A 16,611-nucleotide genomic window follows, 5' to 3' on the forward strand; every position below is an offset into this window, starting at 1 on the left:
GTGCTCCAGATGGCCTCACAACGGGCCACTAGACAGGCGCAGGTCCAAGTCCACCTGCTTCCACCCCGGGACTCCCACTGGTGGCTCCAGCTCTTGGGAATTCTGTGGCTCCCCTTTGGGCTTCCCCAATATTGGGGTTCTGAGGCTCACCCCTTCTTCAGGGGCACAAAGGGGGGCTCCATGGGCGAGGCATGATGCCCAAGGCCCCCCCCCCCCAGTCGTTCTTGAAAGGCAGGCGCTGAGGTGTTGTGGCTGGGCTAGAGTCCTGGAGTCAGGCCCCCCCCACGGGAGGGGGGCCCTGTGCAAGCGGCTTTCCTGGGCCTCAGTTTCCTCATCTGCAAAGTGAAGACCCGAAGCTCCACCTTGGAAACCTCCCCATGACGTCAGAGCAGAGGATGGGCAGCGGACGAGACAGTCTCACCCGCTGCTCTGTACCTGGGAGAGGAGCCGAGCTCAGCTCCCCATGGGCATCTGCAATGGGGTCCCTTGTCCCCAACTCTCCCTGGCATTAGCCTTTGTGCCCAGCGCTTTCCCCCCAGCAGCCCGATGGGGCCTCCATGCCCCATGATCCCTCCCCTGCTGGCCTCAGTCTCCCAAGAAGGGTCAGAAGCAGGATTCAAACCCAAGACCGCCTCCGAGGGAGCATGGATGTCCCCCTCGGGGCTGGAGCCGCCCGACCCCCTCCCTGAATGGGCTCCAGACTCGCCCGAGCCTGGCGGGCAGGCCGAAGGGAAGGCCACGGACACGCCTGCCGCACCTGGCATGCTACAACAGAAGCTTTATTCATCTCGTTGGAGGAGGCCCAAAGAAACGGCAGTGGCGGATCCGGCGGGCGGCCAAGCGAGGTCCACAGCGAGGCCGCCGCTTACAACAATAACTTACAGGGCAAACGAAGGAGGGGCCACACGGGCGGGGGCGGCTCGCGCTGCTCAGTCCTCTGCCGCAAAGTGCTCTGGGACGACGAATAAATTAACGGGGACACACTAGGGCCGACAGTGGGGGGGCGGCATCTTCGCGTCCACGGCGCTCGCTCTCGAGAGGGGCAAGAGCGCCCCAAAGCGTCTTTGCTGCAGGCCGGCTCTAGGGACGGGCCGACCGCACGGACGGACGTACGTACCTGGCGCCGAACGGTCTCCAAGACGCTTGGGGTGTTAAATAAAAAAACCGCACATGAACCTCTTTCAACGATACTTAATACACAATAAATGCCTGCGCGTCACCCCCCTGAAAGAAAAGCAGTTAGGTGTGACTTATGGGCAGCTGCGTCATCGAGTGGGGTAACAAGGCCTGGAGTCCGAGCGCCGTCGGCGAGGGAGCTACAAAACCAGAAAGAGATGGACAGCTCAATGCGGACGAAGGGCCCGCCCCCGCCCTGCCGGCCCCGCCCCCGCCCCGCCGGCCCCGCCCTGCCCCTTGCTCCAGGCCCCGAGCTTCCCCTCTAAGGAGAGCACGGGGGTGCCGAGGGCCCCCGTTTTACCAGGAGGGTGTGGAAGGCTCACCCCTCCCCGCAGACAGACAGGAAGGGGATCCCCGTTCCTGGCGTTGGGAAGTGCCCGAGTGCGGCAGGAGACCCGCTCTCAGGGTAGAACGCCCCCTTCCCCGCTTCCGCGGCCGAGCCCCGCTGGGGGGGGGGGGTGCCCGCTGGCTCTCCCTCGTTCAGAGGCCCCGGGCAGCCCCGCGGGGCGTACCTACCATCCATGTAGCTGTGGAGGGCCGTGAGCATCGTCCCGTCCGGGGGCACGTACGCAGAGTAGGCCATTTCCTCTAGCATGGGGGGAGACAGCCGCGAAGGCTGCACCGCCGTCACCGGGGCCGTGGAAGAGTGGTTGGGGCTGACGTGCTTCTTGTGGCGCGCCCGGCAGTTCTGGAACCAGACCTGAGGGGGAAGAGACATCATGGAGGCGGGCGTCTGCCGGCCCCTGCTCTGGGCACGCACAGTGCCCCCCCACGGGCAGCCTCCCCTCCAGGAAGGGCCTTCGGGCTCACTGTACCGGAAGAGGGGCAGGACTCGAACCCCTGGGGGAAATCGGGAACACTGCCCGGAGGAGGCGGCAGGCGCTCAGCCTCAGAGGGGGGTTCCAAGATCTCTGTGCGCAGGGAAGGGGAAGAGGGCGGGCCGCTGGACTCCAGGGCAGGGCAGCTAACCAGCCTGGTCAGAGAAACTGGAGCCCCGCTGGGAAAGGCTTTGTCTGTCCGATGGAGGCCGGCTTGGTCGTGGGCGAGCCGGGCCTCCACCATCCCCCAGCGGTAAGCGTTCCCAGCAGCCATGGCCAAGGAGAACTCGCCCAGGCCCTCTGGGGATCCCTCGGCCCCCCAGAAATGCCGCTCCCCACTGCATTTCTGGAGCCCCGTCTTTCCCAAGGCGCTCTGTGTGGCGGGCAGAAGGCAGCCTGCCCGGAGCACCTAGTCCTGCCCCCTTGGGCCAAGCCGAATCCTCTGAGCTCAAGAGTCCCCCGAGGCAGCCTGCGAGCCTCCAACAACGGGGGACAAACCAGAGACCCCTCAGGATGTGGCCCTGTTGATACCATCAGGGAAGAGAAACTCCCAGAATATACCATGAGGGGCCGAACTAGCCTGGGGGCCTGCTCGGAGGCGCTTAGTCTGTGGACAGGGCAGAAAAGAGAGCCTTGGAGAGGGTGAGCCTCCAGCTCCCCCTGGGAGAGGCCCACTCGACAGAGCAGGAAAGGAAACCAGCAGGGTGGGCCCAGCCAAGGACCAAGGGAGGCTCGGCCTCCAAAGGGGCCTCCTCCGTCTCCAGGACTCTCAGGGCTTGGGCCAGGCGGCCCCTCGAGCTCGGGGGGCAGATGAAGGCAGATTTCAGCTACTGCCCCATCAGCCGAGCTCTGGGCAGGACATCCTCCGACTCTAGGAGCTCAAGAGCCAGAGGGAAGTCAGGACCATCTCCAGCATGTTGGGGTGGGCCACGGGGGAGCCCCTGTCCAAGGTGGCAGGAAGGCTCGAAGGAGAGAACCATGGGACCGACTGGGCGCGTCCATGCACCCGCTGCCCTCAGAGATGCCTGTCTGCCGAGCAGGCTCCGATTTCAGGAGGGGGTCTCGGGGGGCTGCCCACCTGCCAGCGTGGACCTCTAAACGGTGACTAGAATTCTTGTGGCGTGCAGCAACGCTCCTCCCAAGCCGAACTTGGAAAACGTGCAGGCTGTGCATCCTGGGCCAAGTCTGGACGTCTCTGGGCGCTCAGCACCCCTGGGGTACCCGCAGCTCCAGTCTGTGGGGGCGCCTTCCTCCAGAGCAGCTTCTTCACCCACAAAATGCCCCCCCCCACCCTGAGTCTGCAAAGTCCCTGCTGGGCTTCCTGGTCTCATCAGAGTCCAAGAAACACTCAAAGAGGTACCTGTGTGACTTCACGCTCCAAGGAGCGGGCATCCAGCAGCTAGCACAGGTGGGCTGGGGCAGAATTTCACCCCAGCCACGGCTGCCATGTTCTCAAGGGAGCCTTTCTGACAAAGATCCCACGCTCACGAGGGACCCCTCTGGCGCAGGGACCCAAGTGGTCCCAGGCAGCCCTCGCGGAGGTTGGTGGGAAGCCTTGTCTGCACGATGGGCATCCTGGCCTCCACTGGCACACCTCAGTGGTCCGGGCCGAATGGCCTCACGGCCCTCGAGTGCCTCCCTGCCTGGTCCTCAGCTGCCCTGCAGAGCTCCGTCAGAGGAATCCTGGGGCTTCCCAAAGGCCGGCCGGCCACCCACTCCACCAGAGCCCTCGCCACGGGACACCATCTGTCTCCCACACCGCGTCGGTTCCACTCCACAAAGGACCAGCCCCAGCCCAGACTGCGACGATCCGAGGAGGACGGGCCCGAGCTCTGGGCCTGAGAGCTCATCGCCCCACTCACCGCGATGCTCCAAGGCCTGCGGCAGCTACCAGCGCTCTCATAGCAGAGAGCGAACCTGCCCACGTCCCCCACGAACCTTCTCTCAAAGGCTGACCGAGGAGGTGGGGAAACCAGCTAAACTAACGTTGTGCGCTTCCACCAATGAAACTGGAGTGGGGAAGGAGGACAGAAAGATGAGGAGGGGAGAGGGTGGGGGAAGGGAGGGAAGAAGGCAGGGAAAGAGGGAAGGAAAGAAAGAAGGAATGAAGCAGGGAAGGAAGAAAAAGAAACTAGGAGGGAAAGAGGGAAGGAATGAAGCAAAGAAGGAAGGAGAAGAAGGAAGGAGGGAAAGAGGGAAGAAGGAATGAAGCAGGGAAGGAAGGAAAAGAAACAAGGAGGGAAAGAGGGAAGGAATGAAGCAGAGAAGGAAGGAAAAGAAGGAAGGAGGGAAAGAGGGAGGGAAAGAGGGAAGGAAAGAAGGAAGGAAGCAGAGAAGGAAGGAAAAGAAGGAAGGAGGGAAAGAGGGAAGGAATGAAGCAGAGAAGGAAGGAAAAGAAGGAAGGAGGGAAAGAGGGAAGGAAAGAAGGAAGGAAGCGGAGAAGGAAGGAAAAGAAGGAAGGAGGGAAAGAGGGAAGGAAAGAAGAAAGGAATGAAGCAGGGAAGGAAGGAAAAGAAAGAAGGAAGGAGGGAAAGAGGGAGGGAGGAAGGGGGGGAATTGTCTTTTAAAATAACTAGAACCCACCACTGCAAGCTCAATAACCAAAATCCTTTGCCTTGTTTTCCACACAAATGGCTCTACACCATGTCACACTCCCTGGATTCTTACCCAGAAGGTAGGATTTTGCCCCTCCTCCTTGCCACTTTTGCTCATGCTTTTGGCCCATCGAGCTCTGGCTACACCTCAGTCGGGGGGGGGGGGGGGGTGTCATTTTCCTTGACCTCTGTGCACCATGGGCCGATGACCCCTGACAACAGGCCCTTCTGCTTCTCCATCTACCTGTGGTCACCCCTCCCGGACGGACACTGATGCCTTCTGACGTTCAATCACTCTTTGCTCATGAGATCTCATCCATCCCCACAGTCACATCAGTCCCTCCCTAGCGAGCAAATTCCTCCCATCAATGCAGGTTGGCCCCTTCTCAAACCAAGTCCTCATTGTCTTTGGCAATAAAAGATTAACTCATTTGCTCAGGGTCAGTCATTTTGCATCTGGGATGGGACTTGAACCCAGGACTCTGTAGCTTCAAGACTAGCTGTCTTGGCTGTACCCCATCATTTCTCTTTCCTGTCAAAGGAGCCTGGATCATGATCTCCAGGCCTGATCTCCCCTGAATCTCAGTGTGGTCTTCCAGCTATGTTGCCAACACTTGCACTTGGGCAATCAAAGTTGGAAGGGATGGGGGGATTCCACATGGCATTTGCTCTGCCCTCAAGAAGTGACTCTTCACCTTCATTGCAATTCTAGTTGGCACTTGAGTTTCACAGCTCCGCCATTCCGGCCTCCTTCCAAACACTCCCTCCTCCAATTCAGCTTATCCACTGCTCCAGCCATCTCCTGAAACCCCTCATCTGGCATCAAGGCCCTCCCCGAGCGGGACCCAGGCCATCAGCTCACTCTTCTTGTGTCCTCAGACAGCTGGGTCTCCTCCAGGCTCTCCCCTGCGCAACTTTCCCCTGCTGTTCCTGAAACCTCCTGTCATCAGCCACTTGCTTTCTAAGGGCCGACTCAAACGCTGCCTCAGCCACGAGCTCTTTCCGGAACCTCCTTTGACAAAAGCATCTCCCCCGACAGAAGCACAACCCTGGCCCCCGCTGCTCCTCAGTGGATGGGGAATTGGGGGGGACGCCACGATCATGTCTTGCTCAGGTCTGTATCCGACGCAGCAGAGGCTTATTCTGTGTCCGTGAACGGAGAAGCCCCACCAAAGTCCTGACCCGGCTGGCGTCGTGCCTCTAACTCCCACCCACCCTGCCCAGCAGCACCCGGATAACGGTGCTCCTGAGCCCCCTGGGCCACACCCCCCACTCCCATTCCTTAGAGGGCCGTCTCCCTCCAAGGTGCTCCCATGTTCCTTGGGAGTCATTCTGTGCAGCCCCACCGCGGCTCCCTCTGCCCCAGCCCACTGTTTACTGCACCCCAGATGCCAGATGCGGGAATGCCCCTCACCCTCCTCATTCTGATCCTTTTCCCTTCCCAAGACCCAAGTGGAGGAGCAAGAACCAAGCAGAAGGAGGACATGGGAGGAAATGCTGGGATCTGCCTGGATGTACTTCTCTGGGCACAGATTTTCTCTCACCAGTAGGTGCAGAGATTGCTTCTCTCTCTCCCCACACCTCTCCCTCTCTCCTGCTCTCCCTCTTTCTCTGTTTCTTTCTCCCTCTCTCTCTCCATCTGTCTATCCCCCGTCTCTTTGTGTGTCTCTCCCCCCATCTCTGTCTCTCCCCCCACCTCTCCCTGTCTCCCACTCTGTCTCTTCCCCCCACCTCTCCCCTCTCTCTGTCTCCCTCTCTCTCCCTCTCCCCCCATCTCTGTCTCTCCCCCCACCTCTCCCTCTGCCTCCCTCTCTCTGTCTCTCCCCCCACCTCTCCCTCTCTCCCCCCACCTCTCTCTCTCCCCTATCTCTTTCTGTCTCTCCCCCCACCTCTCCCCTCTCTGTCTCCCTCTCTCTCCCCCCATCTCTCCCTCTCTCCCCCACCTCTCCCTCTGTCTCCCTCTCTCTCTCCCCCCACCTCTCCCCTCTCTCTGTCTCCCTCTCTCTCCCCCCATCTCTCCCTCTCTCCCCCACCTCTCCCTCTGTCTCCCTCTCTCTCTCTCCCCCCACCTCTCCCCTCTCTCTGTCTCCCTCTCCCCCACCTCTCCCTCTCTCCCCCCACCTCTCCCTCTCTCCCACCTCTCTCTCCCCCTATCTCTTTCTGTCTCTCCCCCACCTCTCCCCTCTCTCTGTCTCCCTCTCTCTCCCCCCACCTCTCCCTCTCTCCTCTCACCTCTCCCTCTCTCTCCCCCTATCTCTTTCTGTCTCTCTCCCCACCTCTCCCTCTCTCTCCCCCCACCTCTCCCTCTCTCCTCTCACCTCTCCCTCTCTCTCCCCCTATCTCTTTCTGTCTCTCTCCCCACCTCTCCCTCTCTCTCCCCCCACCTCTCCCTCCCTCTCCCCGTCTCTCTCCCCCATCTCTCTCTGTCTTTCCCCCCACCTCTCTCTCTGTCTCTCTCCCCCCACCTCTCCCCTCTCTGTCTCCTCTCTCTCCCCGTCTCTGTCTATCCCCCTCCCCGTCTCTCCCTCCCTCTCTCTCTCAGGCTTTGTCTCCCCAGCCCAGGGTCTTGCAGGGGCCCAAAGAGAGCTCCGCTGGGAGGACTGTGCGGGCCCATCAGGAGAGCTGCTCCATAGTCACCTGGATCACTCGTCTGCTCAAGCCCGTCCTCTCTGCCAGTTTCTGGAGCGTCTGGGCATCGGGGTTGTTGTCCTGAGCAAACTGGGCTTGCATAACCTGAGGAGGCAACAGAGGCAGTCAGTGAGCCGCTTCTTTAACGCCCTTCCCTTCCATCTTGGAACCACAGCAGAAGAGCCAGAAGGGCTGGGCAATGGAGGTTACGAGACTTGTCCAGGGCCCTACAGCGAGGATGTGAGACCAGACCCGAATCCAGGACCTTCCACTTCTAGGCTGGGCTCTCGATCCTCTGAGCCACTCAGCTGCCCCAGAAAGGCAATTCTCCTCTACGAGGATCCAGCACACCCGCCGGAGAGAACACAAACCCCGAGGCTGGCTCAATCACGGGGCGCTATCTAATGAGGGGAGAGACGTCCCCCCAGGTGGAAGCTTTCCTAGCTCCACGTCCAGCCTAAAACAATCCGTTCTGTCCCTGACGGACGTCGTGTGCCCTCAGCAGCCGCAGAGCTGGCCCAGCCGTGCCCAGCACACAGGAGGTGCTTCCTGACTCGAGCTGGGCAGGAATTGGGGGTGAAGCCCCCTTCCAGGAGCCTCGAGGCGCGAGCGGGGGGCCAAAGGCCTTCGCTCCGGTGACGTTTAATGCCTTCCGAGACCGTAAGCCGAAGCCGGGGGCCCGGACGCCTCGGCCTCCCAGGGCTCAGAAGGCCCCGAAGGCAGCCCCTCCCTCTGGCACCCGGGCTGCGGCGGGCGGGCTCCCCTCCGGGCCTCGCCGCCGCCTTCTGCGCTGTGAAACGCAGGCGCCTGGCCCTGGTGCCTTCCTGCGGCCTCCCCAGCGTCGACTGCCGTCTGAGCAGTCAGGATTCGCCCCAAAGTCCAGCCTCTCTGGGGCACGGCCGAGGCCCGGGCCTTCCCGTCCACGCTGCAGGGAGCCCGGGGCCCTCTCAGGACAGCCACGGGGCCAGCCCCACGCCAGACACGTGCCTCAGGCCCGGGGACTCTCCAGGATGACCGGCAGCTGCCCTCTTCCCTGGCTGTGGGTTCTGCCCGAGAACGCCGGGAGAGCGGGGCCGGCATGCTGCGGGGCTCTGGGAAACGCCCAGAACCACCATCTTAACGGCCAACGTTTCCCTAGAGCTGCTATGGGCGAGAAGGGTTATCCCGTGGCGCTCCGGTGAGCCCCACTGAACAGGTGGGGAAACTGAGGCAGGCAGAGGGAAGTGACTGGCTGAGGACGTCTGTGCTGGGGGTCCCTGACTCCGGAGCCAGCCTAGCGAGTCAGCGTGTCCTTCCCGGCTCCTCCCACAGCGCTGAGCCTTTTCCCGCTCCTTCTTCCACCTCGGCCTCTCCTGAGGAAGGAGCTTTCCGCTAGCTGCCATGCTGCTCCCGAGGCCGCCGCCTCGTCTGAAAGGTCGGCCTCTCGAGGGGTCCGTGAGGTCTGCAAGGGCCAGCCCGGGGCTCCCCAGGACAGCGGAGGATGGGCCGCTCCTCCCCAGGCCTGGCCGCCGCGGCCCCACCGAGGCAGCCCCGACGAGCCCCGAGAGATCTATGGCGTCGGCGCCCGCCTCCGGGCTCCCGTCTAGGCCCACGTGACTGCGAGGCTCGCAGCGGCAGCTCGCACGCCCCCAAAGGCCGGCCAGGGCGCGTCCCAGGGAGGCAGAGGGAGGCCGGCCACGGCGCGTCCCGGGGAGGCAGAGGGAGGCCGGCCACGGCGCGTCCCGGGGAGGCACAGGGAGGCCGGCCACGGCGCGTCCCGGGGAGGCCGGCCACGGCGCGTCCCGGGGAGGCCGGCCACGGCGCGTCCCGGGGAGGCCGGCCACGGCGCGTCCCGGGGAGGCCGGCCACGGCGCGTCCCGGGGAGGCCGGCCACGGCGCGTCCCGGGGAGGCCGGCCACGGCGCGTCCCGGGGAGGCCGGCCACGGCGCGTCCCGGGGAGGCCGGCCACGGCGCGTCCCGGGGAGGCACAGGGAGGCCGGCCACGGCGCGTCCCGGGGAGGCCGGCCACGGCGCGTCCCGGGGAGGCACAGGGAGGCTGGCCACGGCGCGTCCCGGGGAGGCACAGAGCACCGCTGCCCACGGGCTGCCGCCCCCCCCCCCACCGTGCTACAGTCCATCCTGCCCGGCCTCTGTGCACCGATGCCGACGTCTGGCCTCCACTTTGAAGGCTAAAGCAAAGCGCCTCCGGAGGAGGGTGAGTGGCGGCTGCTTCTGTTGCCCCTCCGGACCGCCGGCCCACAGAGCCCGGGCACAGCCGTGGGGGTGCCGGTGAGCCCCCCGCCCCGCCCCTCACCTGCAGCTGGTCGGCAGTGAAGCTGGTCCGCGCCCTCTTGGCCGGCTTGGGGTGGTTGACGTCCTGGTCGCTGAGCAGCGCGCCCTCCACGCTGATCCCGTTCCCTGGACGCCGAAAGAAAAAGGGCCGTCGGGCGGGCGGCGCTCACAGGAGCCCCTCCAGGCGGCCAGACGCCTCTCGGGTTCGAGGGACACACAAGGCCCCCCCTTCCCCCCGGAGGAGACCGAGAGGCCAGAGGGAGCTCTCGGGCTGGCCAGGAGACGAGAAAGAGCCTCCCCCCCCGCCCCCCGCTCACAAGGCCCCTCAGATGACTCCCCCCACGCTGCCTCTCCCTCCCCGCGTGGCCCCAGATGGGAGCTTTTAGCCTCTGTCTGTGCGTGGCTCCTCCTGACCCAGTCCTTGAGCCGGGCGGCTCCTCGAGCTTCCTTTGGAGACCGGCAGGCCCCCCCCATGCCAACAATGGAGGCCGACCCGCTTCCCACCCAGATCAGTGACGTCAGGGGGGAGGCACGGTCTGGGGGGTCGGACCAGGCAGGCTTCTTTTGCACATGCTAAGCACGTGCGTCTGGTGAGAGGTCCGTGTCTGACGGGGGGACGAGTGACCACGAGTCCCATCAGGAAAGGACTCTACACCCCCCCACCCCCCGCCATTGCTCGGCCACCATCCCTCAGCCATCCCGTCAGCAGCCACGGTCCAGCGAGGCACTCCCTCCTCTTTAACCCCCAGCACTTCCCCATCCGGCCCCCCTCTGGCCCCTGAGGGGGCACTTCCCATCTGGCCCCCCTCTGGAGCAGCCCCCCCCGGCCCCAGAGGAGGATCTTCCCTGTCCAGGCCCCCTTCTGGCCCCCGAGGGGGCTCTCCCCGGGCCCCAAGGGGGCACTTCCTGTCTGGCCTCCATCTGGCCCCCCTCTGGAGTGGCCCTCCCTGGCCCTTGTGGGGGCTCTTCCCCGCCCACCCCCCCTCTAGCCCCTGGGGGGACTCTTCCCTGTCCGCATCCCCCCTGGCCCCTGAGGGGCATCTTCCCGGTCTGGCCCCCCCTGGCCCCTGGGGGGTTCTTCCCCCCTCAGCCCCCCCTGGCCCTGGGAGGACTCTCCCAGCCTTCCCCTGGCCCCTGGGGGGACTCTCCCTTCCGGCCCCCCCTGGCCCTGGGGGGACTCTCCCCATCCGGCCCCCTCTGGCCCAGCCACGCCAGTGGCACCCACCGTTCTCCACCTCTCTCTTCAGGTTGTCCATCATGCAGTCGTAGTGCACCCGGCACAGGACTTTCTCCTCCACCAGGGCGAACTCCTCGCCGGTGGAGAGCTGCCGCTTGCAGGAGAAGCAGGCGAAGCAGGCCAGGTGGTAGACGTTGCCCTTGGCCCTGCGCACCCAGTCGGTGGAGTGGATGTGCCTGCCGCAGCGGGAGCAGCGCGTCCCGTATCTTCTGTGGAAAGATGGGGGGGGGGGGCGGGGGGCCCCCTCAGGGCTTTTCTCCAGACCGCCTCCCGCCGGCCGTCCGCAAAAGCCCCTTCCTCCCCGCCACTCGAGCGCCCAGGCCGGGCAGACTGGCTCCGGGCAGTCACCGTAGGGCCCTCCAGCGGCGCCAGCCTGAACGCCCCTCCGCGGCCTGCTCCGGACTGCCCAGAAGCCGCCGCGGCCAGCGGAGGAAACAGAGGCTCACCTCACCCCCCCCCCCAGCCAGCTGCTCTTACAGCTGACCAACACCCCAAACGCAGCCTTCCCCGAGAAGCGACTGAAAAGCGTCTGCGTCACACGTGTTGTAAAGAGAGCCAAAAGGCGGCAGATGGAGAGGCCGGAAACTGCTGTGACTAAGCGAGGGGGACCCCCCCGGCACCCCCCCCCCGAAAACCCAAGCCCAGGCCAGCACCGACTGCCCTCTGGGCCGGACGCTGGGCTGTCATCCAGAGAGGGGGAAACGGCCACTGGAGGTGGACGGGACCAACCGTGGGCCTTGTGGAGGTAGCGGAAGCCCCCAAACTCCCCTCAAGCCCGAAGGCCCCAACCCCATCTCCCTTTCCTTTCCGGGTCCTGCTGGGGGCCATTCGTCTGAGCGAGCGAGCGGCAGCAAAACCAAGGCCTGATGAGCTTCCGGGACAGCCACCACGGAGGAAGGGGCTCTGCGGGAGCCTTTCCCTTGGCTGTGCTGTCCTGGGGCGGCTCTTCTACGAGCCCTTTGGGGCCACCCCAAGCAGCGGCCCCTTGGGAAGTGCAGAGACGGCTGTCCTCTGGTCCCCAGAGGGGGAGGGAGAGGGGGAGGGGGAGGAAGAAGAGGAGGAGGAGGAGGAAGAGGAAGAAGAGGAGGAAGAGGAGGAGGAGGAAGAAGAGGAGAAAGGAGGAAGAAGAGGAGGAGGAGGGGGGGGGGGGGGGGGGAAGGAGCCCTGCAGCCGGACCTTCAAACTAGGCCTCCCGCTTTCTCCGCCTCACCAGCCCTTCCCACTTACTCCACAGCAAAGCCCCAGCTCCTGCCCGCCCCTTCCTGGTCCCCTGAACTGCCACCAGCAGCTGTGGGGCTTGAGCGGTGGCGATGGACAGAAAGCCCACACCAGGCTGTCTCTGCCAGACAAGCTGCAGGCCTAGCCACGGGGGAGGCCGAGGACCACCTGGGTGCAAAAGGCCTTCCGCCCTCTGGCTCCTGGGGCAAGTCGCAGATCTGGTCTGCCAAAGGCCAGCTTCCTGGGACAGCAGGGGAAGCCTCAGGGCTCTGCTCCGTCTTAGCAGAGGCTCAACAGGGCCTTTAGCTCTTCCCTCCCGGTCCTGGCGGCGCTCCACGGTGGGCCCGAGTCGGGCAGGGCCGTGTTCCCAAAGCCTTGGCCCCCTGCTGCCCAGCGAGGGCTCCCCGAGAGCAGCGGTGCTGGAGCCGGGCGGCACCTACCTGAAGTAATCCAGTTTGCAGAAGATGTCCTTATCTTTGATGTAGCAGCTGGTGTGCCTCCCCAAGGAGGTCCTGCAGACGCTGCAGGAGAGGCAGCGCACATGCCAGCACAGCTCGTTCACCTGCAAAGAGATCCGGCAGAAGAGAAGGTGAGCTCTTCTGGGGGCCAGAACCCCTGGAGGTGAGTTTTGGGGGCCCCACAGAGCAGGGCAAGAACCCCTGGAGGTGCACTTGGGGGGCCCCACAGAGCAGGGTCAGAACCCCTGGAGGTGCACTTTGGGGGCCCCACAGAGCAGGGTCAGAACCCCTGGAGGTGCACTTTGGGGCCCCACAGAGCAGGGTCAGAACCCCTGGAGGTGCACTTTGGGGGCCCCAGAACCCCTGGAGGTGCACTTTGGGGCCCCACAGAGCAGGGCAAGAACCCCTGGAGGTGCACTTTGGGGGCCCCACAGAGCAGGGTCAGAACCCCTGGAGGTGCACTTTCAGGGCCCACACGCCACCATTAGTGTGGAAAACTTCCCGGTACAGGCCAAGGCCTCGGAGGCAGGGCTGGGCCGGCCCCTCTTTGAGCCCCTTGTAGCCTTGCTCTGCTGCCTCCAGCAGAACCTCTTGGGCTAGTCTTGTGCCACGTGGGTGTGTCTGGCTCCACTCCGGCACCCCCAGCTCCCAGAGCCCATGACTCGAACACTGACAGGCCGTCCTGGCCTCGGCCTCCAACCCGGGCTTCTCCGGTCCGATTTTAGACTTGCGCCTTGTGAGAGCACTGAGGGGGGGGGGGGGGTCCCTCAGCCGAGATCGCAGTCTGGGGAAGCCCCGCTTTGTTTCCCGCTGAGCAGGAGCAGGCACTCCCCGTCCCCGTCCTCGGGAGGGACCGACTTCATTTCTTTGGGCTAAAGCGGGTGCGGCCAGCCTGCTCTTTTGAGGCCTCTTCCCGGCTCCTCCCAGTTAGGAACCCAAAGCGCTGGTCAGGCCGAGGGACTAGAAGGCACAAAGGCCGGTCACAGTGACTCCCCAGCAAAGCCGGGGCGGGGCGGGGCGGGGCGGGGGCGGGAGGCCCTCGATCTGTTCCTGAAATCGGTCACTAAACCGTGTGAGCGAGAGGAGAGAAAAGAAAGAGAAAGCGTGAAAGGAAAGAGAAGAGAGCAAGACGGAAAAGAGAAAGAAAGGGCCGAGGGAGGGAGCAAGAAGGACCAAAAAGAAAGATGGGGGGGGGGGGGTGGAGGGAGGAGAGAAAGGGAGAAAGAGAAAGCCGGTAAGGAAAGAGGAGGGAGGGGGAGAGCAAACAAGAAGAGAAAGAAAGGGACGGAGGGAGGGAGGGAGCACGAAAGAGAAGAGGAGGAGAAAAGCAAGCAAGAAAAGAGAAACAAACGGGAGAGAGAAAGGAGGGAGAGGGAGAGAAAGAAAGAGAGAAAGAAAGAAGAGGGCCGGGGGAAAAAGCGAGCAGGCCGGGAGGAAGAGAGAGAAAAGGGAAGGCGAAACACCCGGCCCCGCTGTGGGCTCTCCCCGCCTCGGGCTTAGGTAGAGTGGCGGAAGGGCGCTCCTCAAGCCCACTTTGTTCGAAGTAGACGGCCCGGGAGCTCCCCGCTTCCAAGAACGAGGCTCCGCTGACTGGTTTGCCCATTGGGGGCCACCAGCAAGCCTCACTGGCCGGGGCTTCCACCACAACGAAACCGCGGCCTCCGCGGCGGGAGCTCCGGGTCACCTCAGCCGGCGGCCTCCGGCCCAGGGAATGGGCATTTCCCTGAAGGGCCGGCCGGCCGGGCCGCCTTTTCCTGGCGCTCCCAGGAAGGGCCTCCGCGACGCGGCTTTGCAGGAGCCGGACCTCCGCCTGTGTGGCCGGCCGGGAAGCTCCCTGAACTGAACTGCGGGGTAGGCCGGCCGCCACTGCTGCCCTGCTCCATCCCCCAAAGCCGGCCGGCTCCCACCAACACGGGCGGCGGCCCTGCCCTCCGGGGCGGGTCGGCCTGCCCGGGGTCTCGGAGGGGCCGAGGGCCGAGCCCCGAGCCCCTCCTGGGGCTGCGCTGCCGGCGGGCCCATTGACCTCCCGGGCCGGGTATTCCCGGCTCGGGCCAAGCAGGAGGGGAGGCCGGCGGCCGGGGCGCTGGGCCGGGCCTTACCTTGAGCAGGTACTTGTCCACGATCTCCAAGCCGCAGCTGCTGCACACGCACTTGGCCGGGGGGCAGCCGGGCGCCGAGGCCATGGACCGAGGCGACGAGGACGGCGACAGCGGGGCGGAGGACGGGCACGAGTCTTCGTCGCCCGCGCCCTCGGGGCTCACCTACCGGGAAGAGGAGCGCTCAGCTGCCGGGGCGGCCGCCCCCTCACTCACACCCGCTCCGCTCTCTCTGCCCCCCCCCCATCCGTCCACACCAGCGCTCCCACTTACCAGACCCCCGTCCCCGGCGCCCTTCCGTGTCCTCCCCGCCGCCAGGGCTGCAGTACGCCCGCACTCCTCAGACATGAGCCTGGGGAACTAGAGGGGGTGGCAGGTGAGGCCCGGGCTCACCCCCGACTGCCGAACAGACAGAGAGACGCCCCAGCGCCGCCAAAGCGCTCCTTTGCAGGTCTGGGGGGGGGAGGGGGGTGATGGTGGCGTTCCTCTGATCCCGGCAAGACCAGGAACAGGCCGCCCCGCCTGCGGAGCCCCCAAAGCGTGGAAGTTAATTGCGCCTGGCTGGCCGCCGCTGCTGCTGCCCAGCCCGACCCCAATTGGGCCGGAAAGGCTTCAGGTGGGCCTCGACCGCCCCCGCCGCGAATAAAGCCACAGGGGGGAGGGGCGCGGGGGCGGTTTTCCACGGGCTGCGCCTTTGCCCCACGAGGCGCTACTTAGTAGCCCGAGGCAACGCAGTAGTCAGAGCTCAGTTCTAGGCCAGCGTGCACCTCTGCCCTCGGCTTCCCCAGGATTCCTTCTGTCCTCAGTTTCCCCGCTGTCCCCGACCTAGACTTATTTTCCCCTCCCTCGCCCAGAACTTTCGATTCCGGATACCAGTGCCCAGCGGCTGCCCCACGCCCCCACGGGCCTGAGCCCGAGCCATCCCAGGGGGTCTCCCGGAGGCGGCGGCGGCAGCGGTCCCTCACAGAGCTAGGGACCCGCCGGGGGTCACAACCGTGGGGACGCCGGGGTGACTGTGCGACTGTCCGTGCGTCAGCGCCTGTGATGGCGCGTCCCCTTTGCCCCGCCGCCAGCCAGCTGTCCTGGGCGCTCGGGGCCAAGGGGAGGGCCCCCACGGCTGCCCCGTGCTCTCGGAGCCCGCCGCCTAGCCTTAGCTCTGCCACGGGGCCCGAGGCACCGCTCTTCCATCCCTTCCTCCCCTCATCCTCAGCCAGCCCCGCTGACCCCAGATGAGGATCCTGGAGCCCCGGGCAGCCCTACGCCAGGCTCTGAGGAAGCGGGAGCACCCTACCCGCCCCTGGGGGCTGCGGAGGGAAGCGGGGCAGCTGGGCTGGGGGCCGGAGCAGAGGACGGCCGGCGGCGCCGCGGCAGCGGCTCTCACCTTCTCCGTGGGAACAGGCAGCTCGGGCACGTCCTTGTCTTCCAGCTTACACACGAACATCTGCTCGCTCTTCCAATACATGGCCCAGCCCCGAGCCGCTCTCACATACCACCTCCGCGCAGGGCCCACGGCGCTCTGCCGCCTGTCGCGCGCTCCCCCAGCCGGCACCCGGAACGACTGGAAAAGGGGGGAACCGAGAAAGCCAGAGGCAAAGCGAGCCAGCGGGCCGGCCGGGGCCAGGGAGGCCTTGGGGATCGCCGACAGGCTGCGAGCGCCTCCTCCCAAAGCCCTTCGCTGCCTCACTGAGGGCAGCTCCTCCAGCAAGGAAAAAAAGCCAAGTTCGGTTTTGCAGGGGGTGGAACCTTCCTCGGAGGGAGGGAGGGAGGGGGTGCGGGGGGCGGGGAAGCGGGGGGCGGGGAGTCTTTTCCTGGATGAGCTGCTTCACCTCCTAGAGGAAAACCCGCCTTCTCTCCTGCCCTTTATCAGAGCAGCACACGCGCGCGCACACACACACAAGGAAAGGCTATTAGCTTTTGACTAGAAAGCCTCAGTCTCCCCGGGTTGTCTTGTAGCAAGCCGGCCCTTATCCAGCCCCCAGGCTCCTCCGATCACATCTCTTTTCTGAAATAACCCTGAGGACGAGAAGGCAGCAAAGGGAAGGAGTGTGGGGCCTGGGGGCTCCTCAACCTCTCCCTCCCTCCGGCTCTGGCCCCGAAAAGCCAGCCGCGCCTTCC

At 65.1% G+C, this 16,611-nt stretch overlaps 1 protein-coding gene across 2 annotated transcripts; it reads right to left on the bottom strand.

Moving 5' to 3' along the window:
* Window positions 1-755: 755 nt before the first annotated feature.
* On the bottom strand, window positions 756-16,326 carry LHX8 (LIM homeobox 8). Of its 2 annotated transcripts, none has more exons than XM_056814910.1 (9): window positions 15,878-16,326; window positions 14,770-14,856; window positions 14,500-14,661; window positions 12,383-12,504; window positions 10,713-10,933; window positions 9,510-9,613; window positions 7,226-7,321; window positions 1,693-1,876; window positions 756-1,316 (listed from the first exon to the last, which is right to left on the bottom strand). In XM_056814910.1, exons 1-9 carry the CDS (start codon window positions 15,956-15,958, stop codon window positions 1,240-1,242), a joined length of 1,134 nt encoding a protein of 377 aa, XP_056670888.1. In that variant the 5' UTR covers window positions 15,959-16,326; the 3' UTR covers window positions 756-1,239. The 2 variants fall into 2 exon arrangements, with proteins under 2 accessions (XP_056670888.1, XP_056670889.1); XM_056814911.1 differs by having other exon boundaries at window positions 10,713-10,930; window positions 15,878-16,077.
* Window positions 16,327-16,611: the final 285 nt, after the last annotated feature.

This window comes from Monodelphis domestica, chromosome 2 (genome assembly GCF_027887165.1).
Source record: "Monodelphis domestica isolate mMonDom1 chromosome 2, mMonDom1.pri, whole genome shotgun sequence".
Classification (NCBI taxonomy): domain Eukaryota; kingdom Metazoa; phylum Chordata; class Mammalia; order Didelphimorphia; family Didelphidae; genus Monodelphis; species Monodelphis domestica.